General features: G+C 53.1%; 2 protein-coding genes across 2 annotated transcripts in view; one reads left to right on the forward strand and one right to left on the reverse strand.

The window, feature by feature from the left end:
- STRA6 (signaling receptor and transporter of retinol STRA6) overlaps positions 1 to 1,961 on the forward strand; it is a 29,164-nt gene extending 27,203 nt beyond the window's left edge. Inside the window, exons 16-18 of the mRNA XM_032174909.2 lie at positions 500 to 663; positions 1,021 to 1,176; positions 1,717 to 1,961. Coding sequence (XP_032030800.1) covers positions 500 to 663; positions 1,021 to 1,176; positions 1,717 to 1,880 — 484 coding nt within the window. The 3' untranslated portion in view covers positions 1,881 to 1,961. The remainder of the gene's footprint in view (positions 1 to 499; positions 664 to 1,020; positions 1,177 to 1,716) is intronic.
- A 3,009-nt stretch (positions 1,962 to 4,970) lies between these two features.
- On the reverse strand, positions 4,971 to 8,119 carry ISLR (immunoglobulin superfamily containing leucine rich repeat). Its single transcript, XM_032174947.2, has 2 exons — positions 7,810 to 8,119; positions 4,971 to 6,978 (listed from the first exon to the last, which is right to left on the reverse strand). The coding sequence occupies exon 2, from the start codon at positions 6,968 to 6,970 to the stop codon at positions 5,684 to 5,686; it is 1,287 nt and encodes a 428-aa protein (XP_032030838.1). The 5' UTR covers positions 6,971 to 6,978; positions 7,810 to 8,119; the 3' UTR covers positions 4,971 to 5,683.
- Positions 8,120 to 20,306: the final 12,187 nt, after the last annotated feature.

Consider the following 20,306-nt stretch of genomic DNA (forward strand, 5'->3'; position numbering starts at 1 on the left):
GGGGCTGGAAGTACCCCTGTGAACCTTTCTTGCTTTGGGAATCGGTACTGCTCTCCCCTGGACCCTCTGTTTCCTTAAAACCATGCCCCTTCCCACTTCGTAGCAAGGGTGTTCCCTGTCAGATGACAAGGCTGTGGGAGAACCTTGGCTCCCGGGGGGAACTTGGAATTAGCAGACAGGGGACCCAGAAAAGGGAGGTGGGAGGCATCAGGATCATAGAAAGACTTACATGGACCTAGAGTTAAAGTCCAGCTCTGCCACTGAATAGCTGACAGCCTTGGCTAAGTCGCCCAATCTCTCTGGGCCTCAGTTTCCCGTCTCCCAGGGTGGTGGGTTGAAAGAGAGAAGGCCTTGCCCAGGGTGGGGTGCACAGAAGACATAGCAATAAATAGTAGGCACTCAGTAAATACACAGCAGTTCTGGGCATCCAGGTCTGACACTGACCCTGGGGAGAGGGCTGTGGGGGACAGCCTGCCTCAGCTTTCTTCTCCCACCCTAGGCGAGTGCTCTATGCAGCCACCTTTCTTCTCTTCCCCCTCAATGTGCTGGTGGGTGCCATGGTGGCCACCTGGAGGGTGCTCCTCTCTGCCCTCTACAACGCCATCCACCTCGGCCAGATGGACCTCAGCCTGCTGCCACCGAGAGCTGCCACTCTCGACCCCGGTAAGGTCACTGGGCAGGGCTGGAGGGTTGCTCAGGCTACCCAAGCAGTGAGGAAGGCATCTGCCCTGCCCCAGGCCCGTGCCAGCTGATCAGTTCACACCAATGTCTGTAGCTGCATGTGCCACCTATGTGCCTCTGCACTGTGCCTCGTGTGGCCCTGCAGCATGTGCAGTGGATGTGGGGTGTTCTAGCAGATCCACATGTGCCCATGCAGCACATGTGCCACGTGCCTGGTGTGTCTACATGCTTGGATGCAGGGAGTGCACGCGCACTCCCTGTGTGTGTGTTAGGGGATGTCTGGATGCCTCTAGTCTGGCCCCTGCTCCCCCAGCACTGCCATCCGCCACCCCACCCCAGGCTACTACACGTATCGAAACTTCTTGAAGATTGAAGTCAGCCAGTCGCATCCAGCCATGACAGCCTTCTGCTCCATGCTCCTGCAAGCGCGGAGCCTCCTACCCAGGACCATGGCAGCCCCCCAGAACAGCCTCAGACCAGGAGAGGAAGATGAAGGTGCGCCCTCCCACTAGGAATGGGGGAATAGAGCCTACCCAGCTTCTCCCAGGAAGGATGTGTGCCCCTCCCCAGCACACAGAGTGAGCGCCAGGAAAATTCTCACTTCCTCTCTTCCTTGGCTGCCTTTGGTCACCCCTCCTGGTCTGATCTCAGGGTAATTTTTTCCATGATATGAACACACACATACACACACCATATGTGTGCACACAGAGAGAATGAAACAGCTGCCTTGCTAAGGGGCTCCGTCATTGCCCCCACTTCTCCCTTGGGGCAGGGAGTATGACCTCCTCCTTTCCTTCTGTCCAGAAGTGTGTGTAGGGAGGGGACACTAAGCCAGCTCCAGACCCTTGTCCCACCCAGCTTCCAGTCCATCCACAGACCTCACCCCCCACTTCCATGTGCTGCCTGCAGCGGACATCCTAAGCCTCACGACCTGCACTACACCTGGGATTTTCAGGCTCTCTGATCAGGTCTGAGGGCCAGGGAGGTTTGGCTGGGTGTTTGTTGAGTGACTCACAGAAAGTCCGTCTCTCTCAGGGATGCAGCTGCTACAGACAAAGGACTCCATGGCCAAGGGAGCAAGGCCCAGGGCCAGCCGCGGCAGGGCTCGCTGGGGTCTGGCCTACACGCTGCTGCACAACCCAACCCTGCAGGTCTTCCGCAAGACGGCCCTGTTGGGTGCCAATGGTGCCCAGCCCTGAGGGCAGGGAAGGTCAACCCACCTGCCCATCTGTGCTGAGGCACGTTCCTGCCTACCAACCTCCTCCCTCCCCAGCTCTCCTCCCAGCGTCACCCCAGTCATGCAGCCAGCAGGTCCTCTGGATCACTGTGGTTGGGTGGAGGTCTGTCTGCACTGGGAGCCTCAGGAGGGCTCTGCTCCGCCCACTTGGCCATGGGAGAGCCAGCAGGGGTTTTGAAGAAAGAAACTGGTGGGTTAGGGCCTTGGTCCAGGAGCCAGTCGAGCCAGGGCGGCCACATCCAGGCCTCTCCCTACCCTGAGTCTGCCACCAGCCTCGAAGGGCCTCGATGAAGCCTTCTCTGGAACTACTCCAGCCCAGCTCCACCTCAGCCTTGGCCTTCACGCTGTGGAAGCAGCCAAGGCACTTCCTCACCCCCTCAGCGCCACGGACCTCTCTGGGGAGTGGCTGGAAGGCTCCCGGGCCTCTGGCCTGCAGGGCAGCCCAAGTCATGACTCAGACCAGGTCCCACACCGAGCTGCCCACACTTGAGAGCCAGATATTTTTGTAGTTTTTATGCCTTTGGCTATTATGAAAGAGGTTAGTGTGTTCCCTGCAATAAACTTGTTCCTGAGAAACTGTCCTCATAGCGGGAGGGGTATGCAGGGAAAACCCCGCCTACACTGTCAGGAACACTGTGCATTGATGGGGACGGGGCTCGGGGTGTTCTGGCCACATGCTGGGCCAGACACTGGGTGGAAGGCAGAGAGGACCCATAGCTGCATCCTTTTGGGTGGCAAAGAGACTGGGGACCCTATGATGCCACCCCTGAGCCATGTGGATGCTGGCTTTGGAAGTGGGACTTATTCTGGGTCTTGAAGAAGGGGCAGGATCTGGGGAGGAGAAGCGACTTCAGGAATGCTGGGGAAGCAGTGTGACTCCAGGTGTGGAGGTAGGAAGGGGCGTGTCACATGGGGGGACAGAGCGTAGGCTGTCCTGATGGGAGTAGAGTGAGAATATGGAGGGGAAAGGAGGGTGGAGACAGACTGGGGTCTTTTCTCTGCTGGGGGGTTGGTGGAGGTGGGGGGTGGGGTATATGTATAAAGAAGATGCCCTGGGTCCACTGAGGGGCTGGGGGCTACAGAGGGTAGGAAGATGTGGCCACCCTACAGATCTAGGTCAGCAGGGCCTTGAGAAATGCCTGCCCAGTTAGTGGAGATCAACAGTCCCCTGCCCCACGCCCAGGTTCCTGCTACAGCCTCAAATACCTATAAAGCCAGGGGTGGGGTCAGGGACCTGAAACCCACTTTCAAGGCTGCCCGGAGGAGGCCAAAGAGGGCACGCTGTGATCCCACTGCAGCCCGTTGAAAAAGGCTTCCTGACCTTGTTTCAGCAACTAACAGGGTCTCAGGGGAGGAGAATCCAGGTTCCCAGAGAAGGGGGCCCTGTTCACATTTGGGATGGGGAAACATCCAGGAAGACTTTCTGGAGGTGGTGATGCCAGAGCCCACTCTCAAAGACTGACTTAGCCAAATGAAGAACAGGGAAAGGGTGCCTGGGTGGAGGGAACAGTGTAAGCAAAGGTGCAGAGGATGGCACACCATGGAGCATTAAGGGAACAATTAAACAGCTGTTCCAAGAAGAGGAAGAAAGGGTGCACTTGTTGGAGGAGCGGGTCAGAGAGGCTCTAAGTGGGGAATTCAGGCTCTACCTGGAGGGCAGTGGGGACCATGGAAGACCTTAAAGCAGGGGAGCAGCTAGTCCACTCAAGGCACAGCCATTCCCTGTGCTGCCCCTGACGCAGGTCTTAGGTCCAGGTCCTACTCCAAGAAGCCAAGCTGCTCAGCTGGGAATGGAGCCAGGGATGTCCAAGTCAGGCTGGGAATATCAAGCCTTAGGCAATCAGAGTCTATTGGACCATGAAGCAGCACCCAGTCCTCCCATGTCATTTGGTTTTTGAGGAAACTGAAGCCCAGACGTGGGCAATGACTTACCCAAGGTGGCCCAGCACGTGGAATTTGGCTCCATCCTGCTGTTTTCCACCAGACGTGAGTCATTTTTTTCAACTTTTATTTTAGATTAGGAGTCATTCTTGATACATGCTGCTGGTGACATCAGCTCAGCAGGAGCTGCAAGTTGATGAGGGGAGAGTGGGCAGGGGGAGGTGCTGTATGTGGACCAGGAGGGAGGGAATGGGGCTGGCCAGCAGCCAAGGCTCACAGCTGCTACCCCAGACTCCTTAGCCTCCTGCCTCCACTTTGCTGAGCTCAGCAGTTCTGGGAGCTCTGGACAGAGGCCACAGAGCCTCTCCCCTGGGCCATTGTCTCTGCATGCAGCATCCTTGATCTTGAAAGGGATGGGATAGAGGCAGTAGGAAGCCATATATCCTACCTGGCACAGATCGGAGGTTGTGCAGAGTCTCCAGGTTAGGACCTCATCCTTATGCTTCTCATCTGGAGAGGCTGAAGGTTTTTGTACACACACACACACACACACACACACACACACACACACACACACACACACACACTGGCCATTTGGACTTTCCTCTTGGAATGCCATTTCTTCTTTGGGAGAAAGATAAGTACGATTTGTTTCCCCCTGGTTTCTCCCTCAAATATGTTCTCTTGTTCCCAGTCTCTCTGGGGCTTTCTCCTCCTCTGTCCTGTGTCCCCTTCTCCTCATCTGTCTCCTCCATCTTGCCCCACCTGTCCCCTCTTTCCTCTTCATTCCTAACATCTCTTCCAGGAGCAGGACAGGGAAGAGGAGCTACCACCCACTCACTTCCATTTCCTTGCGCCTTTCCAAAATGCCTCTCTTCAAGCCACTACTGACATCAGGTGCTGCTCAGGGTCGCCAGCCACCCCAGGCTCCTGCCCCCACCTACCCTGTGGGATGGTTTGGAGGAAGGGAACATCTGCAGCTCAGCTCACCGCAAGGCCCAGCCCCTGACACAGCATGGGCCAGCCCTCCTGTGCCTCCACAGTCTGTTGGGGTCTCAGAGGCCCCTGCCAATGTGGGCAGGCAGGCTGGCTGCCCTGACTCTTCAGCTCCTGATCCTATCTCCCAGTAGGGGCTCCTAGATCCAGACAAAATTCCAGGCAGACACGGAGGGGCATCAGAAATGCTGTTTATTTCTCTGCCGCTCCCAAGCTGGCTGGCCTTTGCAGAGGAGCAGACAACAGATGCATAGTTGGGGAGAAAGGGAGGACAGGTTCCAGGATAGAGAGTGCAGGCTGAGGGAGGAAGGGTAAGAGGAAGGAAGGCCATCCTGGATCCCTACATTTCGGTCTCAGATGAGGACAAAGGGACTCCCAAGCCCCCAAGTCATCAGAAAACACCAAGGAGCAGGAGGAGCTTGAGCAGGTCCCAGGGAGCCTCAGAGCCATACCAGCCACTGTTTGGGTCCCAACCTCCTCTCCCATTCGCTGTCTGCTTCAGACCACCTCCCAGCCAAGCCCCAGCTCCGTTTCCCCAATCCTGGCCCTGGCCAGCTTGACAGTCACAGTGCCTGGAATTCCACCACTGAGGCTTCTCCCAGTTGGATTAGGGCATCGCTGCCCCTGAGAGGAGAGCACAGGCAATGCTGTTAGCAGCAATGAGCACCGCAGACAGTGAGTTAGGGGATCAAATTCTATCCTAGTCACTAGTTTGAAGCAGGTCTAGAAGTCGGGGGTAGCAGGTGCTCTAGAAGAGATTAGAAGGAGAGGTAGGAAAATGTGAAGTCACCCATGCAGGCCTCAGGAGTTGCCAACCCCAGACCCCTGCAGCACTTAAAGAGGCATTGGCAGGGGCAAGGGGAGGAGTTAGGGAAGCCCTGGGTGGGGCTAGAAGGAGGTGAGGAAGAAGAGGAGGAGGAGGCTTTGACCCAGCAGGAGCAGGCCTGGGGGCAGCTGCCCAGGGACCCCTTCTGCAACTGCAGCCTCAGGGTTCCCAGCACGGCTGAGGTAGATGATGACCACATTGTCCTCTGGCCCTGATGGCTGCACCTCATTGTCAACCGTATAGCAGCCCTTTCCCTCAACCGCTTTGCCATGGAACCTGCGCCCCAGGGTGTCCTCACCACCCTCGCCGGGCGTGGCCAGTGCCACGTCCACTGAGCTCTCAGCACTGCCCAGCTCATTGGTGGCCAGGCAGCTGTAGGTGCCTTCCTCCAGCTTGCCAAAGTCGGGGATAAGCAGGCTGCCATTGGCAAAGGCCTGGAAGCGCGGCTGGGAGCTGGCCACAGGGGTGCCGGGAAGGGCACGCCCGTCAGTGCCCACATTGGGGCTGGTGATCTCCACAATGCCACTGGGTATCTGGATGTGCCAGTGAAGCTGAGGGGCCGGCTGCCCGTCCACATCACAGTGCAGCGCCAGCACAAAGCCAGGCCGCAGTTCGGCACCATCCTGGCTGGGTTGGTAACTGAGCTGCACTGAGGGCGCCGAGCATGGCAGCGGCGGCAGGCGGCTCAGCGGCGTGCCCTTGAGCACATGGGGTGAGGTGCAGGCGATGTTGTCCTGCTCCGGGATGGACACGGACGTGGCCAGGGCCCATGTCTTGAGCCACACGATGCCGCAGGTGCAGTCGAAGGGGTTGTCGTTGATCTGCAGGTGGGACAGCGCGGTGAGCGGGGTGAAGGTGCCCTCGGCCAATGTGTGCAAGCGGTTGTGGTTGAGTTGCAGCGAGCGCAGAGCACGGAGGCTGCGGAAGGCGTCGCGGGGGATGAAGGTCAGCTCGTTGCTGTCCATCTTGAGCAATTGGAGGGCACTGAGGTTGTGCAGGTCCCTCCAGGCAAAGTCAGAGATGAGATTGTGGCTGAGGTCCAGGCTCTTGAGATGGCTCAGAGAGGCCAGGGCTCCGGCGGCCACCGTGCGGATCTCATTGTGTGCCAGCCACAGCGACTGCAGCAGGGGCACCTCCCTGAAGGCACCCTCCGGCAAGCTTGGCAGCCGGTTGGCTGACAGGCTCAGTGTAGTCACATTGGCCTGGAAGCCAGGTGGCACGGCCTCTAGGTCGCGGTAGGCACAGTCAGCAATCTGGAAGCCATACTTTTCCCCACAGTCACAGGGCTCAGGGCAGGCCTGCGCCAGGCCCAGGAGAACTGCCCACCAGAGCAGATGCAGCTCCTGCATGGTGCCTCCTGCAGAGAAAGGCATGTCACCCAGGGGATCCTGAGAACCCGCCAGAGGGACTCATTCCTCCCACAAGTCCAGTCAGAGCTCTTTCCCGTCAGGAGGCCCTGTCCCACATAAGCCAGTTAAAGCCCAACACCACCTAGCCCACCGCCCCCATCCTACAGAAGGAGAAACTGAGGCCCAGAGAAGGGCAGAGACTTGCCCGAGGTCACGCAGCCAGGCAGGACGAAGACAGGATGGAAGAGGACCCCAGCTCCTCCTCTGAGTGGAGAGTTTTCCCTGCCTCGGCCTGTTCCTAGCTGACTTTATGACTTGAAATCTGTTTTCCAGCCACCCCCCTCCCCCAGCACTTTGCAGAACCTCCCCCTGCCCTCCCACATCCTGGCCGCAGTCCCTCCCACCGGAGTCCCCCATAGGTATGCTTTGCCCTGGCCCAGACAAGGCCCCTTGTGCAGTGCACACCACCCCCATCCACTCCACCCACCCTCTCCCGCTCCTCCGGCCGTGACTGCAGCAGATACCAGGCCTTTTCTGTGGAATCACACCCGTGGCCTGTTCTGTTCAAACTTAGCCAGGCAGCTGCCTGAATAAACCCCCGCCAGGACCTCTCAGCTGACTTGCGTGAGGCCAGGGGCTCAGCCCAAACGCAGCTGGGATTTCTGGGGCCTCGGTTGTGGGTTGTGGAAGAAGCAGTTGCCCCCTGGATGGCTCCAAGCTAGGGATTGTCCCACACACCTCAGACCAGCAGGGATGGACCAAGAGGGAACCAGCCCCTGTGTCTAACAGGCCTCCCCCTCCCGCCGCTGGCCCTGGAGCCCTCCTCCCCACTGGCTTACCTTCAGGCTACTCTTAGTCAAGCGGATCCTCTTCTAAGGTGGAACCAAAAAGCAACAGAGGACCTTAGCTCTGAGAGTCTGCAGGGCCACGGGCGCCCAAGGGAGGACTTGGATGCTGGGGCGAGGGGCAGCCTGGTCCCACCCCACCTTCAGTGTGCAGGCCTGTGCCCTCCCTGCCCCAGACAGGGTGCCTGGGACCATCCACTGAGAGGAGGCGGCAGGGAGGAGCCCGGGGCAGCCCGCGCACTCCCTCGTTCCAGCAAAACAACTGCTTCTCTGCAGCAACAAGGACCCGTGTTTCATAAGTGACACCAGAAACTTGAGGGGGGAAGAGATGCCAAATTTTTTGGGGATGTGTTTTTTCTCTCTCTCACTCACTTTTAGCAGCTTCAACTTCCTTAAAGACACAGCACTGTCTGGAAAGGACTCAAGAAATGATGGGGCCAGGAGGATTTTAGCGGGGGAAGGGCGAGAAATTGAATCTCATGGAAGGTGGGAGATTTCCACTTCAAACAAGAAAAAAGGGGAAGCCTTTGTCCGAGCCAGGGTTGTATGTGTGTTGGTGTGTATACGTGTATGTGTGTGTACAAGTTTGTGGGTGTGAGGGTGCATATTTCTGTGTGTGCCTGACTTTGTATGTGTGTTTGTGTGGATGTGGGTATGAAACCATGTACATGAGTTTGTGTGTGAGTGTACGTGTGTGTTTGTATGGGTGTGTCTGTCTTGGTGTGGGTTTGTGTGTGGAAGTGAGTGTGCATCCATGTGTGTGTGTTTCAGTGAAAAGCCAAGAAGGCCAAAGTGTACAAAGCAGATACCAACCCTTCAGTGAAAGCCAAGATGTTAGGCATGTTTTTTTTTTTTTAAGAAAACATATCCTACTGGCTCCGAGACTGAGCTGCGCTAAATGCATGTTGTTGTCCAGGGAGCTCCCAAGACTCCAGGCCCCGCCCCTCACTGCACTCCCCACTGGCTGGGGAGGAAACAGGGAGGCCCGGCTCAGAAAGCTCAGGGCGGGAGCCCATTGGCCTTCGGTGCTCCTGTCCGGGATTCTAAGCCACCCAGGCCCACTGCCCACTGGGCACCCAGAGGGGAGGCCAAGGGGCCGCACTCCTGGAGAGTTCTCTCTGTGTCCACCACAGGGCCCAAAATCTCACTGTTGGTGCTGGACATCTACACAGTCAGCATCGGCCTCTCTGAGCTCCACTGTTCCAACACCAACTATGTGGAAGGGGCAGATGCCTCCAGGGTGAGGATATTTGACCCCTTTTCCAAACAGGAAGGCCCAGGGGAGGGGAATGGGGAAACAAAAGAGGCCCAAAACAAGGGAGCTGGAAGAGAAACCGAAAGATGAAGGAGCCCCAGAAAAGAACTTTGTAGACTGAAGAATTTTGCCCTCCACAGAACAAGCCTACCATATCCCCTCAGTAGCCCTCCCCAAGCTTCCTTAGCCTTCCATCTGATAACTGGCTGAATTCTGCTCATGACTCAACTTACCCTCTCAGCAGGGCCAAGGGCAGACAGGGATCGTCTTTGGCTGAAAGCATCCCCAGGAAGCCTGCCCCAGCTCATCACACCCCATTCCCTGTCACCAAGCAAGGCCACAGAAGTCCCCAGCATGCTGCCTGCAAAACACCCCAGTCTGATGCTGAGGATATTATTATGGTCCAATGGAGGGCCCCCTCTCTTTCCCCTGCAGAGGAAGCCCTCTCTTGCATCATCCTGACTGTGCCGGAGAATTTCTAGAAAAGTCTTGAATTTGGTGGGTCAACCAGAGGCTGCAAGAATACACATCCAGGGTTCAGTAAACCAGAGGGGAGACTCAGTGACCTCAGTGTCAGTCAGGGAGTCCTTCCTGGGGGAGGGGGCTTCACTGTGTTCTGCACAGCCCATACACACACCTTCACCTACACAAAGTCTATGCCACCAGCTTCACCTCCAGGGTGCTCTGAGGAGTTCACAGTTCCCACCCCACCTCCCTCCTTGCAAGCACACCAGGGTCAGAGCGCAAGCGCCTCCACAGCCCTCAGTTCCCAGTAACTGTTCTCTCGGACATTCCTGACTTTTCTTCAAAGCTGTGATTATTTATTCATGCGTGTTTAATGTGCGACCCCTTACTAGAGAGGAAGCCCACTGAGGGCAGAGGCCTTACCTTCCCAGGTGCTATTGATCTCCAGCACAGGGAAGACACTCAGTAAGTGCCCCCTTCATGGCATGATGGACAAGTTGGGTGGTCATCAGAACGAAGCATTTTAGAGCTCACCCACTTCACCTCCTCATCAGCTTACAGATAGGGCCTTTGGGCCCAGGCTAGGGAAGGGGCATGTCCAAGACATTTTTTTTATCTTTTTAAAAAATATATATTTTTAAATTATACTTTAAATTCTAGGGTACATGTGCACAACGTGCAGGTTTGTTACATATGTATACATGTGCCATGTTGGTGTGCTGCACCCATTAACTTGTCATTTACATTAGGTATATCTCCTAATGCTATCCCTCCCCCCTCCCCCAACCCCACAACAGGCCCCAGTGTGTGATGTTCCTCTTCCTGTGTCCAAGTGTTCTAATTGTTTTTAGAGAATATTTCATACAATGTAGGAGACCCATGCTCTGTTGGGTGGGTGAGTATGTCAGCAGCCTTCTGGTGGCAGGGAGTCTGTCCCCTCATTCCCTACCTAAGACCTTAATGACAGCCAAACACTAAGCTCAGACTCCCACCTCAAAACAGATGTGGGGGGCTGAGGGCGGGAAAAGTGGGAGGGACCAGCCCACCTGGGCAGAAATGAGACTGTGCGTGCCGGTCACTGATGTATCTTCCTGGTCTGCTCAGGTCTTGCCACTGCCTGCAAGGTGTGGCCGTACCCGCTTCCACCAAGAAGGACAATAGGGCCCCCAGGATCTCAGCTAAGGACTATTGACTCTCCAAGGTGTCTCACAGTGGGGCAGGTGGGCTCGTCCCTCAGCAGAGCCCAGGAGCAGTTGTGCAGGCCTCTGAGGATGAGGCGTATGACCTCCCGGGTTGCCCCTCTGCTCTTCTCTTGCTGTCACAGCTCAAGTTCTTTCTGTAAAGCCCACCTCACAGGAGATCATGCCAGCAGGCAGGGAGACAAGCCAGTAGTCGGGCTCCCTCATCTTTTCAGCCTGGGAGCTTCCTGTGGGCTGTCTGGGCTGCCATCTCCCCTCTCCTGGCCTCCTCTAAATTGGGCTTAGGCCTGAGATGGGGACCCTTGGTAAGTATGTGGGGCCCTGACTGTCCCCAGAACTAGGAGGTCAAGCTTGGGAGCCCCTCCTGCGAGTCTTGGCCCTGTCTCCTGTGGGTCCCTGGCAGCTTGTAGGGTGACCACCCAACAGTCCTGGTTCACCTGGAACTGATGGGTTTTCTGGGACGTGGGAGTTTCCATGCCAAAATCTAGACAGTCTCAGCAAACCAGGACAGTTGGTCACCCTAGCAGGGGAGGGGGGCTCACTTCCTCCCACAGTTTTTCTTTCCCCTCCACCGCTCCCCTTCGTGCCTGCAGAGGTCCAGCCCCCTCTCCTCCCATTCCGCTGCCTCTCGCTCCGCTCCTGCTCCTGCTCCTGCTGCCCCCAACCAGGGCGCCAGCCGCACCCCAGCTGCCGCTGCTCGACCAGGACTCCCCACCCCAGAAGGCCTCACTCCCGCTGACCAGGGGTGCTACATCAGCTTTTCCTGGAAGGCAAAAAAAGATCCTGATGAGAAGATGGAGCGAGAGGGACAAGCCCAGCACAGATAGAGAACTGGAGAGAAACAGAGAAATGAGAGAGACACCAGGAGAAAGAGAGGGAAAAACAGAGAATCACAGCCTCCTTTCCGGAGGTAGAGAAAGGAAGCAAGGGAGAAAGACCCAGAAAGAGAGATGGAGGAAGAAAGTCTGAACCCGGAAACAGGCTCTGAGAGGAGAGAGGCAGTCGGGGGCTGCTGTGGTCAGCTGTGGTTGTGGGCTGTTGCCATCCCACCAAGAGGGGCAGAGTCTGTCTTGGTCCTGACACTGTATTCCCCCCAACAGCCTGCTGGAATAGCTGGGAGGAAGCTTGGCGAACTCCTGGTGGGACTTGGTTAAGCCTGTGGGTGTCCTGGGAGAGAGAGGCTGTTGAGAAGATAGGGTTATGGAAGGAGCTTAGGCCTGAGATGGGGACCCTTGGTAAGTATGTGGGGCCCTGACTGTCCCCAGAACTAGGGGACTGATGGGACTGCGTGCGTGTGTGTGTGTGTGTGTGTGTGTGCAACACGCACATGCATGGGGGGACATAGAGCGATCTGCCTAGGTCACCAAATTATGAGGCTTCCTTTTTCTAGGCCTCAGTGCCTCTGTCATATGTGAGAGTTGGTCTAAAGTCCTTTGGCCTCTATATTCTGCCTGTCTAGAATTCTCAAAAATGTCTATGCTGACACGAGGGGCCCGTGTGCATGCGTGTGTTCGCGCACAATTTCTGTGTGCATGCATGTGAAAGGTGAGCCTGTGCCTATTTTCCGTGTGTGTGTTGTTCATGCATGAGTGTGGGGATGTGAGGCGGAGTGAGCAGGAGCTCGTGGCATGTGCACCCAGGGCTGTGGATGGGGAGAGGCACTGCAGGCCCTATCTCCTCTTCTGGCATCACTCTAGCCCAGAGGTCGCAGCTGACCTTACCTGGGGTGGCCTCACTCCCATTTCCTCCCCATTCTCCTCCACCCCTTCCCACCACTTGGGCATGAGGGCCTCTCCCCTCTTCTCGGGATCTCTGACCTAGGAACCCAGGCGAGCCTTGGTGGGCAACCTGGCTGCTTTCTCTCGCCTCACCCCGCTTTGCTCTGGCCCTGCTCACTGTGTGCAGCCGCACGTGTGTCCTGCTCCCACCTTGGGGCTGCTGCTCCTACTGTTTCCTCTAACTGGACAAAGTCCGTCCATACTTGCAGGGCTCCCTTCCTCTTGTCTTTTGAGGTTTGTTCAAATGCCAACTCCCCAGAAAGGTCTTTCCAGGCCACTCTATATAAATAGTCTTTGTCCTTCGCTGTCTCCTCACCTTGCCTTATTTGTCCTTCTTCCCTACGCTCCCCTGACATCTCTGTTAGTGTGTTTCCTGTCTATCTCCGCAATCTGAGTGTGAACTCCACACAGGTGGGTACTTGGTTCTGTCCACTGCTATCCCCCCAGTGCCCAGCAAAGGGCCTGCCGCTTAGTAGGTGCTCAACAAATAGTTGCTGAACAAAGGAATGAATGAACAATAACCTTGGCCTTCCAGCTGGAGCCTTTGCCCCCTTCTCTCCTCCCTCCTCCATCTGCCCAGGGCCTCCTAAGCCCTCCTTGCTGACTGTCACTGCCCTTCCACTCAGGGCCTTCTCCAGCCACTGTTCTGGTCTCCTCTCCTGACACCATTCCCACTGCTCTCTCTTGACCTTCGTCTTCGTCTTCAGGAACTATTTTCAGCAGTAGCACCAATTGAAGCATACTTCATAGGAATTATTTTTGTTCTTCCCCAAGCCAGTCCCAGTTTCCAGGAATGCAGAACTTGGCCGCACCCCCAGGATACATCGCAGACCTCGAGTTTTCAGCCCCAGCCCTTCCCAAAGGGTAGGGGTGGGACTGGGGAGTGTTATGAATGACAGTGAGTGTTCAGATTAAGGTTCTAGATTGGAACCAGTGCTATAGGGTCAGGATCACGTCCCTTTGTTAGCTGTGGGGCACTAGGAATGGGCCAAGGGCCATTTGTTAGGGGTCAGCATGAAGGGCCTGGATTAGACGTGGGTGCAGGTTGAGTGGGTGGGGCAGGGGTAGTTTAACCCTAAGGATGAAGCAGGATCTGGGGTCTGGAATAGGGAAGTCACAATAATTCCTCTGCTCCATGGGAAGTTGGAATTGAGGGTAAAGGACTTGGAGGATAATGCAGAGAGAGAGGAAAGGAGACTCAGCAGAAAGCAAGGGCGAGGGAGAGGGGAGGGAGGGAGACTGAGACATAAAGAGAACAGTGATGGCAAAGGCCTGGGCCAGTCAGGAGGAAGGTGGAGCCTCTCACTGACAGCAGAAAGCCATTTGGCTTGGCAGACACCTGCTTCTCACGAAGAGGTGAGGCTGCAGCACTGTTCCATGCAACACCTCCCCACCCACCCCCAGCCACCAGACAGAGACTGTGGGCAGAGTTTGGGCTTCTCTCAACCCTGAGGGGCTACTGGGAGGTGCAGGTGGGAGCACCAGGCTAGAGATGGAGGGAGGAGAGAAGCTCCAGCAGAGAATCCTGACCAAGAGGAGGCAGGGCAAGCAGGCTGTGCTGACCTCAGCCCAGGGAACCTCTCATGGGGAGACAAGAAGACAGGTGGCCAGTGGGCCTGGGGAAGTGGTATTGTCTTCAGGGGCCTCTGGGAGAGCAGGCCAGGCAGGACAGAGGGCGGCACAGCCGCTGAGGGTTGTAGAAGCTCAGAGAAGAGAGGTGAGAGCTGGGGATCAGGAAGACTCAAGGGAGGAGGTGAGAACTTGGATAATTTTCATAAGTTTTATTGAAGTGAAGCATGCAAATGGCAAAACAGTATCACATTGACAGAGAGACCTCTAACAAAACACTACAGTCCTCCTTCTCCCACCCTCGCCTTCTCCTATGCACTCTCCAGAGCAACAACTGATGGTTTCTGGTTCTTCTTCTGCTGTCGTTACACGTTAGGCCTGCCCATAACATTGCAGGGCCTGTGACAAGAGTGTAATTAGAGGCCCATATACCATATGTGTAAATATTTTATTGATTTATTTATTTATTTATTTTTGAGATGGAGTTTCACTCTTCTTGCCCAGGCTGGAGTGCAATGGTGCGATCTCGGCTCACCACAACCTCTGCCTCCCAGGTTCAAGTGATTCTCCTGCCTCAGCCTCCTGAGCAGCTGAGATTACAGGCAAGCACTACCACGCCCAGCTAATTTTGTATTTTTAGTAGAGACAGGGTTTCTCCATGTTGGTCAGGCTGGTCTCGAACTCCTGACCTCATGTGATCTACCCGTCTCGGCCTCCCAAAGTGCTGGGATTACAGGCGTGAGCCACCTCACCTGGCCTATTTTCTTTTCTTTTTTTTTTTCAGACGGAGTCTCACTCTTGTCTTGCTATAACAAAATACCTGAGCTTGAGTCTGTTGCCCAGGCTGGAGTGCAGTGGTATGATCTTGGCTCACTGCAAACTCCGCCTCCTGGGTTCAAGTGATTCTCTTGCCTCAGCCTCCCGAGTAGCTGGTATTACAGGTGCCCACTACCACGCCTGGTTAATTTTTGTATTTTTGTAGAGACGGGGTTTTGCCATGTTGGCCAGGCTGGCCTTGAACTCCTGACCTCAGGTGATCCATCTGCCTTGGCCTCCCAAAGTGCTGGGATTACAGGCATGAGACACCACATCTGGCCATATGTGTAAATATTTTAAAGTTATAAATTCTACAAAAGATTTAATATGTTCTGTTCTCCAATCCATGACAAATCTGTCTTGATAACTACGTGGAAGGCCATATTCAAAATTTAGAATTCTTGGTGTCCTCATAAAGAGGAGAAATTTGGATACAGAAGGAAGACAAGGTGAAGACACAGGGAGAACATAAAATGGAGATGAAAGCAGCTGGTGGAGCCGTGCATCTGCAAGCACCAGAGATCACCAGCAAGCAACAGATCCTAGTGGAGAGTCCTGGAACAGATCCTCCCCTGCAGAAACCAACCCTGCTGACACCTTGATTTCAACCTCAGCCTCCAGAACTGTGAGATGATAAATTTTTGTTGTTTGAGTCACATTGTCTTTTATATTTATTTATTTATTTATTTATTTATTTATTTATTTATTTATTTTTAATGAAGCCTTGCTGTGTCGCCCAGGCTGGAATACAGTGGCGCAATTTGGCTCACTGCAACCTCCACCTCCCAAGTTCAAGCGATACTCCTGCCTCAGCCTCCTGAGTAGTTGGGATTACAGGCTCCTGCCACCAGGCCTGGCTAATTTTTGTATTTTTAGTGGAGACAGGGTTTCACCACATTGACCAGGCTGGTCTTGAACTCCTGATCTCAGATGATTTGCCCGCCTTGGCCTCCAAAAATGCTGGGATTACAGGCATGAGCCACCGCGCCTGGCCGAGTCACACTATTTTTGATACTTTGTTATGTCAGTCCTAGGAAACTCATTCACTCTGCTGTGAAAAACAAGGTTTTAGTTCATATGCATGGCCCCCTTTCATCACTCTTCTTTCCTTCTGGTTTTTGCAAATTAAAATATTCTTGGTTCTTCTACTGGTTACCTTTGAGCTCTAACTAATAGACCTACTTCCTACTCCATAGAGTGAAGATACAATCGAATGACTTCCCACTATGTAAAATGAGAAACCGACTTCTATCTCTCCTCTATCTCTCAAGTCTTTAATAGTCTTGCTTTTACATTTTAAATGATAATAACATTTAGATACTATTCTGAAGTCATTATTATAACAGCTGCATTTTGTCCATAAATCGACTCTAAAAAAAATCAATAAACCAATATTACATTCTCATGCCTGTGTGAGTACAGTTCACTGTTACCGCTGAGCCAAGGAATATCCAAGAATTACATTTCTTTCCCTTCTGATCCAATGTCATGATGCCCAGGCTGCTCAGAAGGGGTTCTTAGCATCAAGGTCAAATGTATTCAATTTTCTTATGCTCCATCAGCTGCTCAAAGGACATGCCACGTTTCATTTGCTTTATATTTGGGCTACAGCTTTTTCTGCACAGTTTTTCATTTTCCTGGAGTTTCTAATTGCTTTCTTTATTCTAATTGTCAAAAGAATAATGTGCCTTCACCCAATACTAAAAATAACCCAGCTTTGTGTACATATTCTTATGCTGACATTACCTGGTATTAAAAGCACCTACTTTCTTATTGACTTGCCTTATTGACATATGAGCGTCTTCTTTTTATTTTTGCTTTTCAAGCAACTGGAAGCCCTTTGATACCCTAAAGCCTCTTCAGTTGCAGAATCCAGAATGAGGCTGGGCTTTAGAGAGCATCTAATCAGAGCCCATTTGAAGCTTCACTCTCTTCCCTGATATGTGATCATAATGTTCTCTCTAGAATCTCATTGATGTTGGGGAGCTTTCTACTCCAGGAGACCCATCTGCTTTGGAGAGGTTTTAAGTGTCTTCTTCTTGGAACAACTCTGTCTTAGTTCATTTTTGTTGCTATAACAAAATACCTGAGATTGGGTCATTTATAAAAAAGAGAAATTAATTTTCTCACAGTTCTGGAGGCTGGAAAGTCCAAGAGCAAGGCACCAGCAGGTTTAGTTATGTCTGCTGAGGGCTGTTCCCTGCTTCCAAGATGGCACCTTGTTGCTGCATCCTCCAGAGGGGAGGAATGCCATGGTCTCAAGTAGCAGAAGGGATGGAAGGGCAGCAAAAGAGTGAACTCCATCTGTCAAGTCTTTTTTTTTTTTTTTTTGAGATGGAGTTTCACTCTTGTTGCCCAGGCTGGAGTGCAGTGGCGTCATCTGTCACTGCAACCTCTGCCTCCTGGGTTCAAGTGATTCTCCTGCCTCAGCCTCCCAAGTAGCCGGAATTACAGGCATGTGCCACCATGCTCGCCTAATTTTTGTATTTTTAGTAGAGACAGGGTTTCACCATGTTGGCCAGGCTGGTCTCAAACTCCTGACCTCAGGTGATCCACCTGCCCTGGCCTCCCAAAGTGCTGGGATTACAGGAGTGAGCCACTGCCTGGCCTGTCAAGTCTTTTTATAACAGCCCTAACCCCCTAACCCTATCCGTTTATGAGTATGGAGCCCTCATGACTCAATCACGTCCTCAAGGCCACACTTCTTAATACTATTGCACGGGGGATTGCGTTCCAACATGAATTTCAGAGGAGACACTATTATACAAACCATAGCAAACTCCAATCATCATCAGGCTCATGCCTCTCCCTCAGGGGGCACCCAGTCAGGAGGACCACTTTCTGTTTGTCTTTGTCTTCCTCCTTCATGATGTTCACACATGAAATGACCCCATATGTCTGTGGGAAAGGATGAAAAAGTTCTCCCTCACTGGCTATTTTCTCTATTGTGTCCTGTTGTTGTTTGGTTGGTCTTTTAACCCATGAGGCCTCCATCCCAAGGTAGAGAGGAGTTGGAGGGAGCATTGTGATTGACCAGCTTCTCTTTAGGGCATGTGACCCATTACGCTGGGGGCAGCAGCACCCACACTTAAAACTTAATCTCTACCCAGGTAGTTCCCTCCCTAGGGAAGCAACCTCCAGTGTTATGGCTGGGAAAGAATTAGAAAACAATTAATTAATTATACCCCTATTTTTAGCCTTTTTTTCTTTAGGCAGGAATTACCAAAAATCATATCTACCATTGTTTAAATTCCTCCATTGTTAGTATAGGCCAGGCCCCCTTTATACACACCATCTCCTTACACAAACCCAGGGTAGGTACTTTTTTGTTTTGTTTTGTTTTAGAGATGAGGTCTCCCTTTGTACTCGGGTTGGAGCATAGTGGCGCTTCATAGCTCACTGCAGCCTCAACCTCCTGGACCCAAAGTATCCTCCTGTCTCAGCCTCCCAAGTAAAGGTAGGTACTTTTTATTGCCCATTCTAGAGAAAAGAGCACTGAGACTCAGGTTAAGGAATTTTTCAATGTCCCCTTGGTTAGGAAATAGGTGACTAGAGTTTGAACCCATGTCTCTGTGATCCTGAAGCCCTGGTTCTTTCGTTCTTTTGAGAGGCCACGCAGACAGGATAGGTTCGGTTTCAGCAGGAAAGGGCAGTTTTAAAAACATGAAGGCAGCTGGGTGCGGTGGCTCGTGCTTGTAATCCCAGCACTTTGGGAGGCCAAGGCAGGCGGATCATGAGGTCAGGGGTTCAAGACTAGCCTGGCCAACGTGGTGAAACCCCGTCTCTACTAAAGATACAAAAAGTTAGCAAGGTGTGGTGGCACGTGCCTGTAATCCCAGTTACACAAGAGCCTGAGGCAGAAGAATCACTTGAACCTGGGAGATGGAGGTTGCTGTGAGCCAAGATCGCGCCATTGCACTCCAGCCTGGGCGTCGGGGCGAGATTCTGTCTCAAAAAACAAACAAACAAACAAAAAACAACAACAAACATGAAGGTAGACTTTGACTGGCACTCCAGAGGGCCAGTGGGAGCTGGGATATAGGAAGGCAGCTGGGGCCAGTTTCCTGTTGGCTCTTCTTTTGTGGATATCAGGAGCCAGTACAGGGGCTTTGATGTGACAGGTCAGGATAAGAGCAAGGCTTATGAATCCAACATCTGGCAAAGATAAAACAGATTAGAAACTGGGGGACAGAAGAGGACTGGGGGAGGCTGGGAGAGTTGTAAGGAGGCTACATCAACAGCCCAGAGAAGAAGCAGTGGTGAGGGAAGGGGTAGTAAAGTGAACAGGTGTGAGAGGTGGTGAAGAAATGACTAGATGGGCCATAAACTGGGCCCAGGGTGAGCAAAGGGGGCTTTCCCCAGACTGGCAGAAAGAGTGCAGTCACTGTTCTGTGTGACGCTCACTAAAGCAGCTTCAGCAGTCTACAGATATTCATTGTTCCATCCACTCCGTAAGTACCTCCTGGGCTCCAACCATGAGACAGGCAGTGAGCCAGGTGTGGGAACACAGCAGGGGATAAGAGTGACGATGGGTTGCCTTCATGGAGCTCACAGTATGGTGACATGGACACTGCCCATCAAAAATAAACTTTCTGGGTCAGGTGTGGTGGCTCACACCTGTAATCCCAGCACTTTGGGAGGCTGAGGCAGGAGGATTCCTTGAGCCTAGGAGTTCAAGATTGGTCTAGGCAACATGGCAAAAGCCCATCTCTACAAAAAGTAAAAAATTTGCTGGGCGTGGTGGCACATGTCTGTAGTCCCAGCTACTTAGGAGGCTGAGGTGGGAGGATCGATTGAGCGAGGGAGTTTCAGGCTGCAGTGAGCCATGATCATGTCTCTGCACTCCAGCCTGGGCAACAGAGCAAGACCCTATCTCAAATAAATAAATAAATAAATAAATAAATAATAAATAAATAAATAATAAAGGGCAGAAAGAGTTCTGCCCTTCCCCCACCCCAACTCCTTCTTTCTTCTTGAGACACGAAGACCTGAGGACTCTCAGAGCCCTGGGTCTGAGCTCTGGGAGAGGGGGCAGTCTGGTTGACATAACCCCCCATCTCCCTGGGGCACTCTTCCTCAGCCAAAGCTGATTTTTTACCCAGAATATGCTCAATGTCACACTCATTCCCGGTACCCTTTCCGCACCTGTTCCCATTCTTCTGTTCCACAGGCAGCATTTTCTTTCTTTATGTTTTCTTTTTGTCTCGGTTCCCTCTGAGGCAGTTGTGAATGCCAATCAAAGTAACTGCTATAAAATTTTAAAATAAGAAAATACCACTACACATCTATTAGAATAGCTGAAAAATTTTACAAGTGTAACTGAAATTATCAAGTGCTAGCTAGCATGCAAAGCAGCTCATACACTGCTGGTGGGAATGCAAAAATGGTTCAGCCACTTGGGAAGATAAT

Source organism: Hylobates moloch, unplaced genomic scaffold, assembly GCF_009828535.3.
Source record: "Hylobates moloch isolate HMO894 unplaced genomic scaffold, HMol_V3 SCAFFOLD_14, whole genome shotgun sequence".
NCBI classification, from domain to species: domain Eukaryota; kingdom Metazoa; phylum Chordata; class Mammalia; order Primates; family Hylobatidae; genus Hylobates; species Hylobates moloch.

Excerpts from the sequence above, each read along its gene's own strand:
- ISLR (XM_032174947.2), bottom strand. The coding sequence starts at position 6,970 with ATGCAGGAGCTGCATCTGCTCTGGTGGGCAGTTCTCCTGGGCCTGGCG.